This window comes from Podarcis filfolensis, assembly GCF_964270895.1.
Source record: "Podarcis filfolensis genome assembly, chromosome: W".
In the NCBI taxonomy this organism is placed as follows: Eukaryota; Metazoa; Chordata; class Lepidosauria; order Squamata; family Lacertidae; genus Podarcis; species Podarcis filfolensis.
The window spans coordinates 7,190,785-7,201,020 of record NC_139619.1 but is presented as its reverse complement, the minus strand read 5'-3'; the positions used below and the strand labels follow the sequence as shown (position 1 = coordinate 7,201,020).

The window sequence follows — 10,236 nt, the reverse complement described above, 5'->3', positions numbered from 1 at the left end:
CTTTATGGCAGGCAGCATAGTGCTCTCCAAATGTTGATAGACCAAAATTCCCATAATTGCTAAGAATTGGCCTTGCTGACTGGGGCTCATGAGAGTTCCACTTCAGCAACACCAGGAGGGTGCAGTGTCGGCGATCCCTGCTGCTGCAGCTGCACCACTAAGGTTTCTACTAGAGCAGCCAGTAGAGAGCAAGATAAACCGAGTGGCAGAGATGTATTAGATTAGATTATAGCAAATGTGGGCAACTTCTCCAGTGATTGGGGTGGGAGTTGCAGTTTGTTAAGGGCAGTAACGCAAAAGCAGAGCGGCCATTTTGCATGGAGAAGGTTCCCGGCTCAGTCACCAGTGTGTGCAGATCGGGCTGGGCATGATCTCTGCCTGAAAGCTGCTGCCAGCCCATGTAGTCCGTCCTGAGCTTGATGGGTCAATGGTCTGCCTCAATATAAGGTAGCTTCCTATGTTCCTGTGTACTACAGCAGGGTTTGGAGGGCCACAAGCGCCCTGCCCATGAATTCAAGAACCAGGGGAAATTCTAAAAGTCTTTGCTGAAAGGACATCAAAGCAGGGGCCAGGTGAACCTCTTTGGGAGATTATTTTGAATGGTCAGGTGCCATGACTGAAAAGGCCCTGCCATACTTGAAAGAGCAGGAGTTCCCTGGGAAAGGGCTGCCCCTGCTAAAGATTCTAGTCAGTAGAGAGGCAGTGCAAACATAAGTGGGCCTTCTTCTGGTACCCTTTTCCCAAACCTTGAAACACCTGAAAGGCCAAATGGGATGCTCTGAATTGGGCCTGGAAGCAGTTCAAGAGCCAGTCTAGTTCACAGAGCACTAGCCTAATATGATCATACTGCCCAATCCTAGTTATCAGTCTTACTACATATTGCAGGAAGTGGCAGCAGGCTGCCCCCCGCCCCCCAACCCCGTGAGCTAGCCTGTAGCTGTGGTTGCTTTGCTTTTTTCCAGCATTGTCATCTGATCACTAAAAATCAGCTTCAGAGACTTCTGACCTACGACCAGGTGAGAGACATCTTTGTGTTATATGTGGTGGTTTAGGATTTTGCCCTGTTTATTTCCTTTGTCTGGGATACCCCAGCCTAGGCTAGAGAAACCACTTTCAGGCAGTTAGGAGCAAAGTGTAGCTATAACATAGGATGACTGCGACTTCTACAAATCCTTTTTAAGGTTGCAGGTTTGTGCAACCTGAATTAGAAGCAAGTCCCAATTAAGTTGGAGGGTTGCCTTGGAATAAGTAGGACTGCTCTGCAGTTTCCCAGTTAGAGGGCTTTCCTAGCTCAGCACACGCTCCAGATGTTGTTGGACTCCCATCAGCCCCAGCATAGCTGCTGTCCAGCAATATCTAAAGGTCTAAGGTTTCCTGCTCTAGGTTTTGCATCTGTCTGGAAAATCTGCGTTGCTCACATGCTCTTATCAGCAGAGACTTCTATTAAGTCCAATTAAATTGCTGGTGCTTTTTGTTTTACATTTTTCTCTCCAAGGTTTGTGTGTTCATCATGTTGAGGACCTTTCTCCCACTTGGCATAAGGATCATTGGTATTTTGTGTTGAAACAGAGGCCTGATTGCTGCACCTTATGGTGGATTTAAGCTCTGTGAGCGTAGTCATGCCTTAGCTCTTTGAGAAGGATGCTGCAAGGAAGGCAAGGGGGGGCAGCCTCAGACTTCCAACATATGCAAAACCATCATAAAACATTAAAAACTTCCCTAAAGGCTGTATAGTTACTTATCTCCTTGACATCTGACGAGAGGGTGTCCCACAGGGCAGGTGCCACTACTCAGAAGGCCCTCTGCCTGCTTCCCTGTAACTTCGCTTCTCACAGTGAGGAAACCGCCAGAAGGCCCTCGGTGCTGGACCCTGATGCCTGGGCTGAACAATGGGGATGGAGACACTCTTTCAGGGCTGAGGCCATTTAGGGCTTTAAAGGTTGGCACCAACACTCAGCATTGTGCTCAGAAACGTCCTGGGAGCCAACGTAGGATGCAAAAGGATGGTTTTGCAGTTGCTCCTAGTGTTGGGGTGTATTCTGGTGGTTGTTAACAGTTTGTATGGATTATTGGTACATATAACATTGCATATTGTAGGTATGGCTAACCTGTGGTCTGCCAGATGTTACTGAGCTGCAGTTCCTGTTGGCTCCAGCCATCATGGCCAGTAATCAGGGATGATGGGAATTGTAGTTCTGCAGCATTGTGAGGGCCACGTGTCTGCTGCTCCTGAGTTAGAGGATTTTCCTGTCGTGTGATGCAGCAAAGTAATTTAAGATGACATGGGGCAAAAAGGCACAAGCATCCTGTACCTTTAATAAGTGTGTATGAGATAGGATTTCAGCAGGTATACCCCTTTTTTTACACCTGGCTAACCTACTAGTAGGGACGCGGGTGGCACTGTGGGTTAAACTGACGGAAGACCAGCCGTCATGAAATGGTGCTTAGCATAGAAAAAAGACACAGTGAGACAGAAGTATTTTCAGGATGGATGAGCAGCTCCTTCTTCTTACTCTCCTCCGATTTTATTATCCTTTGTTCCCCCCAGCCTGCATGGCCAGTCTGCCAATGTCTCACGTTACATCATCCGGTCATGGCTTTTACTACTCCCATCACCATATAAGGTAATCACTGCCCAGAGGAAACACAACTCCATATAAGGTCAATACATTCTATACACTGCCAGGCACAGAGTGCTGGTCACCGAGGTCAGGAGGCACCCTGCAGTATTACAAGCCTCTGCCATGGCTTTATGACTCCCACATTAAACCACAGAGCCTAGGGCTTGACGATCAGAAGGTCGGCGGTTCGAATCCCCGCGACAGGGTGAGCTCCCGTTGCTCGGTCCCTGCTCCTGCCAATCTAGCAGTTCGAAAGCACGTCTAAATGCAAGTAGATAAATAGGTACCGCTCCGGCGGGAAGGTAAACGCCGTTTCTGTGTGCTGCTCTGGTTCACCAGAAGCGGCTTAGTCATGCTGGCCACATGACCCGGAAGCTGTACACCGGCTCCCTCGGCCAATAATGCGAGATGAGTGCCACAAACCCAGAGTCGGTCACGACTATACCAAATGGTCAGGGGTCCCTTTACCTTTAACCTACTAGTACTTCACCTTGGTCTTCCAGCACAACAGTGGCTGTTAATAGACTCCATTGTCGGGCAACAGGGGGTCTTCTGCTTCTCTGCTGATAAGCGATTTTTTTTTTTGGCTTTAGCTAAACACTCAGCGTACCCAAAAGACAGCTTTTGCTGATTTCACAGAGGGAGAGATCAAGTTCATCCCGACGTACAAATTTGACTCTAAAACAGATCGCTGGGACTCCAGGTAAGCGTCTGCTTGATAGTTGATCCTTTGTAAGTAAGCTTGTTTGTTTTTCCTAGTCTGCTGAGATGCTAGTAGTGTCCTGCCTTTCCATCCTCCTGAGCAGGCTAGTAAAACATATATTTTTAAAATGGCTTTCTGCTAAGCAAGCTGTTGGAGGAGGGCTAGAGTTGAGGGCTGGATGGACTTCCTTTCCTCTGCAGCCAGAATGGACACCAAGCCACGGAGGAAGAGAGAGATCCAGCTCTCCTTCACCTGCTCACTTTGCTTGCATGGAACTCCTGGTTGCCAAAGGTGTGGGATGTAAACACAGGAGCAGTCAATGACAACATTCCTAAAGTGTACATGTTAGAACATGGGGAGGGATGTCTGTCTAGCAAGCAGGTAAACTTCCTGGGGACGGACTTCCTCTGCATGTGACCAGAGGTGGGTGTGGCCTCACCTGTGCAGGTAAATGATAAAAGCACAGGGCAGGCAGCCATCTCTCTCTCTCTTGTCTCTTGTCTCTCTCATCTTCATCTTTCGAAGAAGCAGGATGCCCTCTTGGCTCTCAGCCAAGAGAGGAGGATAGGACTATCTTGCTATAAGATAGATTCTGAATGTATGTTACCTTTTTAAGCCTGTCTGCCTTCTGGGATCATATTGTGAACAGAACGTGAGTAAACTCTTTTATACTTTTATAAAGACTGTGTCGTGTCTTGTATTTTAAGAGGGAGCAAAGGGGAAATTACCAGAGTAATTATTATAGTGGTTCTAGCAAACCTGTGCAGACCTTACCGTTGCAAACTAAAAGGGGAATGTCATAAACTCTGCTGATATTTTGGGAACTTGTTAGCACAAATTGGATTAGGATATAATCTCACAATACATCCTCTCCTGCACGCCTGAACATTCCCACAAAGGGTTGTTGGCCCCAGTATTGCATATTTCTGTGTATTTTTGAAGGATTGCATTGGATTGTGATTTTGAGCTGAGTAGTATTTTTCTGAGTTAACTTCCTGGTAAGCACATGGTCCTTTGTTCCATTGTGCAGTGGGGATTAAGCAACCCCCCCCCCTTCCCTCAGAGTTCACAGTGACCCAAGGCAGTGAAAATTTGTTTTGTATTTTGAGATTTTTGAGATTTTGATTTTAAAATTTTGAAGAATTTTCAAAATTTTGGATTTTAAGATGGCTAGAGCAGCTTTTGATAGTGATGCAAAGCTAGGAATGCCTGTGCTGAATGAACACAATTTCATACACTGGAAGCAGCACTTGATAGCATGTTTAGATTATAAGCACATTTTGGAAGCTTTAGACCCTCAACCTACGGGATCGTCTGAGGAAGCTTTAGCCAAGATAAGTGCTTGGAGATGCATGAACAGTGAAACTAGACACATAATTTTGAGTGGACTTCGTGATGAGCAGCTATCATTAATAAATAGTACAGATGATGCATCTCAAATCTTAAGAGATATTGAGCGCGTGTATGGAGAATCTAGCATAAACTGCTTCAGAAACTTGGTGTGTAAATTAACCAGATTGAGGATGAATTCAAAAGAGGAATTCACAGAGCACATCAACAAGTTTACTGAGATTAGTCAAAGAATTGATCTGACTTCCAAAGCTTTTGATGAAAATACGAAGATAGCATTTTTGTTATCATCACTTGGACCACGCTTTAGCTCTTTTGTAAGTTTGATGGACCATAGACAAGGTCTGACTTTTAAAGACTTGATTGGTTATTTAAAAGAAGAATGCAGAGATAGAGCTGTATCTCCAGTGAGAAATGCTAAAATCAAGGACAGCAGTTATGCATCTAGGCAATTTACAAAGTCGAAAGAGATGCCTAAGAAAGTGATTTGTTTCAATTGTAACAAAGAAGGACACATTGCAAAGAACTGCAGGGCTCCTAAAGCTCCTAAAGGGGAAAAGAAGGGAAAATGTGAATGCACATGGCTACTGCAAGAAAGGAATTTAGCTGTCCAGAATCGTGAGAATAGCGAACAAATGTGGGAAATTACTGGCTTGGCAACTGAAAAAAAGACAAAAATTAAATACCATCACAAATTTGGAAGTAGACGGAAAAGATATACATAATCCAAATGAGATTAGAAATTGCTTCCAGAAGTACTTCAAACAACTATATGCACAAGGGCCACAGAATGAAATGGATATTGACTGTTTTTTGAAAACAAATGGATTACAAAATATCTCACAAGAAAGTAAAATAATGCTGAATTGTAAAATATCAGACCAGGAGATAGAAGGTGCCATTCAAAATATGCAATTAGGCAAGTCTCCAGGACCGGATGGGCTGACTTCCAGATACTATAGATCCTTGAAAGAGTGGCTACTACAACCTTTGAAGGAAGTCTGCAATGAGATTTTGGAAGGGAAAAGGGCACCAGAATCGTGGAAAGAGGCTTATATCACACTAATACCGAAAAGGGAAACTGAAAAGACTCAACTTAAGAACTACCGTCCAATATCCTTACTAAATGTGGATTACAAAATTTTTGCTGACATTTTGGCCAAGAGACTGAAAAAAGTACTGATGGAAGAGATTCATAAGGACCAAGCGGGCTTTCTCCCGGGAAGACATTTGTCTGATAATTTGAGGAACGTAATTGATATTTTGGAAAAACTAGAAGTGACCATAAACACTAAAGCAGTTCTGATATTTGTGGACGCGGAGAAAGCTTTTGACAATATTTCTTGGAGCTTTATGAAAAAGAACTTACAGGGTATGGGGGTAGGCCAAGGTTTTGAGAATGGTATTGGTGCAATATATTCTGAATAGAAGGCTAAATTAATTGTAAATAATGTGGTTACGGAACAATTTAAGATAGAGAAATGGACACGACAGGGATGCCCAATTTCCCCATTGCTCTTCATTTCGGTCCTGGAGGTCCTGCTGAACATGATTAGAAGGGACCGGTTGGTTAAAGGTATACAGGTTGGAGCTAAACAGTATAAACTGAGAGCATTGGCAGATGATCTAGTTTTGACGTTACAGGAGCCAGAATCTAGTACCAAAAGAGTTTTAGAACTAATTCAAGAATTTGGCCAAGTGGCAGGATTTAAATTGAATAAGTCAAAAACTAAGGTTTTAGAGAAAAACTTAACACCGATTGAAAGAGGGAAGTTTCAGAATGAAACAGGCCTAACTGTTGTGAAGAAAGTGAAATACTTGGGGATTAATATGACAGCAAAAAATGGGAATTTATTTAAAGATAATTATGAAAAATGTTGGGCGGAAGTGAAAAAAGACGTAGAAATTTGGACAAATTTGAAGCTTTCCTTGCTGGGTCGAATTGCAGCTATAAAGATGAATGTATTGCCTAGAATGTTGTTTTTGTTTCAAACATTGCAAATTGTGGACAAGATGGACTGTTTCAAGAAATGGCAGAAAGACATTTCTAAATTTGTCTGGCAGGGCAAGAAGCCAAGAATAAAATTTAAGATATTAACTGATATAAAAGAAAGGGGTGGATTTGCCCTGCCAGACTTTAAACTTTATTATGAATAAGCAGCGTTCTGCTGGTTGAAAGATTGGCTACTTCTTGAGAACACAGACATTTTGGATTTGGAGGGTTTTAACAACGTTTTTGGGTGGCATGCATATTTGTGGTATGACAAGGTTAAAGCTCATAAAGCATTTAAAAATCATATTGTCAGAAGAGCATTGTTTAATGTCTGGACAAGATATAAAGATTTACTCGAAAATAAAACCCCAAGGTGGTTGTCACCAATGGAAGCGAAGGCTCAGAAAAAGCTCAATATGGAGGCCAAATGGCCAAAATATTGGGAGATTTTGGAACAAGAAGGTGACAAATTGAAATTGCAGAGTTTTGAGAAACTAAAAGATAAAGTGCGAGACTGGCTTCATTATTTTCAGATAATGGAGGCTTATAATTTGGACAAGAAAACTGGCTTCCAGGTGGAAAAATCTAAATTAGAAACAGAACTGTTAGAACCCAAAACTAAGATATTATCAAGAATGTGTAACTTGCTGTTGAAATGGAATACTCAGGATGAAAGGGTTAAATCTGCTATGATTAAATGGGCACAAGATGTTGGACATAACATCATGTTTGCTCACTGGGAACAGTTGTGGACCACAGGTATGAAATTTCCGTCATGCAATGCCTTAAGAGAAAATATTATGAAAATGATATATAGGTGGTACATGACCCCAGTCAAGCTTGCAAAAATTTACCTTTTGCCCGATAATAAATGTTGGAAATGTAAAGATAATGAAGGTACATTTTTTCACCTTTGGTGGACGTGCCCTAGGATTAAGGCTTTCTGGGAAATGATTTATAATGAGTTGAAAAAGGTATTTAAATATACCTTCGTGAAGAAACCAGAGGCCTTTCTCTTGGGCATAGTCGGCCAACTGGTGTTAAAAAAGGATAGAACTTTCTTTATGTATGCTACAACAGCAGCAAGAATACTCATCGCAAAGTATTGGAAGACGCAAGATCTACCCACTCTGGAAGAATGGCAGACGAAGTTGATTGACTTTATGGGATTGGCAGAATTGACTGGCAGAATCCGTGACCAGGGAGAAGAGTCGGCAGAAGAAGAATGGAAGAAATTCAAAGACTATTTGCAAAAATACTGTAATATTAAGGAATATTGAGTGATGTTGGATTGAAATTAAGTGGTTACTAGCTGTAATGGTACAAAAGAATATGAAAAAATAGTTTTGTTTTTTCTTTGTATATAAGTAAAAGTTTAAGTTCCAATAATTTAAGAAGATGGATAGAAAATAAGGGGTCTTTAGCTGTAATGCTATGAGATAAGGATTTGCTGGATAAACAATTTGAACTGGAATACAAGAAGGGGAGGCATGAGGAGGTCAGGGAAATATGTTATTGAAAAATAAGTTATGAAATTTATGTGTTTTTATTATTTTTTCTTTTTAATTTTTTTTCTTTGTTTGTATAAAATGGAAAACTCTAATAAATATCTTATAATAAAAAAAAGAAAAAGAAAGTGATTTGTTTCAATTGTAACAAAGAAGGACACATTGCAAAGAATTGCAGGGCTCCTAAAGCTCCTAAAGGGGAAAAGAAGGGAAAATGTGAATGCACATGGCTACTGCAAGAAAGGAATTTAGCTGTCCAGAATCGTGAGAATAGACGTAATAAATGGATAATTGATTCAGGAGCTCGCTCGCATTTTTCATATAAGAAGGAATATTTTAATGAGATAAATGATGAAGAAGGATCTGAAATTGAAATTGCAGATGGCAACATTGTCAAAGCAAAAGGTGCAGGTTCCAAGAGTCTGAAATGCAATATAAACAATGAATGCACTGGGAACAAAATCTCTAGAGTTTTATACGTACCAGAGCTGAGCTGCAATTTAATCAGCGTGTCCACATTGGACAAGAAAGGTTTCCAGATCACATTTGGAAATGGAGAATGCAAGGTGACTAAAAATGGCAAAGTGGTTGCTCAAGCAAAGCTAATCAATGGTGTATATGAGCTTGATCTTTCAGAGAACCAGTCTGCAAATGTGGCACATTCCAGCCAGAAGGATGAGGCAGATCTGGACCTATGGCACAGAAGGCTTGGACATAGAGATACCAACGTCATTCTGGATCTACAGAAAAGAGATTTTGTAAGAGGTTTGCAGGTAAAGCAGAGCAACAAAGCTCCAGCAAAGTGTGTAAGCTGTATTACTGAGAAGGCTGTAAAACCTTTCCACGTTGTGCAGAGCAAAGAAGCAACAAAGTGCTTGATATAGTGCACACTGACATATGTGGACCCATGAATGTTCCCTCACTGGGAAGGAATAGATATATTTTAATATTTCTGGATGACTTTTCAAGATTTTGTGTTGTATATTTCCTCAAAGAGAAGAGTGAAACAGTGGACAAGCTCCAGGAATACATTGCCATGGTCAAGAATAAATTCCAGAGAGCTCCAGCTGTGTTAATGAGCAACAATGGAGGTGAGTACTGCTCAAATGAAATGCAGGCTCTCCTGGCCAAGGAAGGAATTGCACACGTAAGCACAATTCCTTACACACCACAGCAGAATGCCATAGCTGAGTCAAAGTTTAGGTCCATTATGGACATGAGTAGGTGCACGCTGAAGGATGCATGTTTGCCACAGAAGCTGTGGGCCGAAGGAGTGTACACGTCGGTCTATTTGCAGAATAGACTGCCAACCAAAGGGGCAGAGCGCACACCATTTGAACTTTGGCATGGGAAAGCTCCCAATCTGTCGCACGTGTGTTTGGAAGTCTGTGTTACTTCCATGTGCCCAAGGAACACAGACACAAGCTTGACTCCAGGGCAAAAGCAGGTATCCTGGTGGGATACGCCTCTGGAGGCAAAGGATATAGAATTTTGGACTTACAAACTGGTAAGACAAATGCATACCATGCAGTTTATGTTGATGAATATGGAAAAGTAGACACTAAGAACACTGTTGTGGATTCTTCCGATGAGTCAGAAAGGACTCAAGAATTTGTATATTTCCCTTTTGAGACCCCACAAAGTACTAATCTACCTTCGAGTGTTACAGCGCCCCCTACAGGCGACGCAGCAGAAGACGCAGAGGAGCAGAACCCTGGCGGCACCAGAGACGAAGAGGAGGACTCAGATGGGGACATGCCTGCGTTGGAGGAGGATGAGGAAGCCGATGCAGTCGCAGAACCAGAGTTCAGGCGCTCATCCAGAACCAATAGAGGTGTCCCACCCTTACGACTGCCCTACTTTGCAGGGTTGGCGTTTCCACAGGAACCTTCCACTTGGGAAGAGATACAGGAGATGCCAGCTGCAGAAGCCAGTCTCTGGAGGAAGGCCACGCAGGAGGAGATGGATGCACTGCATCAGAACAAGACCTGGACACTCACTGAGCTGCCTCCTGGTAAGAAGGCCATTGGCAGTAAATGGGTTTTCAAGGTTAAGAAGGGG

General features: G+C 42.6%; 1 protein-coding gene across 1 annotated transcript in view; it reads left to right on the top strand.

Annotated features, from left to right (window-relative positions):
* Nucleotides 1-612: 612 nt before the first annotated feature.
* Nucleotides 613-10,236, top strand: part of LOC310753755 (inositol polyphosphate 5-phosphatase OCRL-like) — a gene marked incomplete at both ends in the record, with an annotated part of 237,429 nt that continues 227,805 nt past the window's right edge. Inside the window, 3 exon segments of the mRNA XM_083595099.1 lie at nt 613-624; nt 963-1,016; nt 3,215-3,324. Of these exon segments, the coding sequence (XP_083451225.1) occupies nt 613-624; nt 963-1,016; nt 3,215-3,324 (176 nt within the window).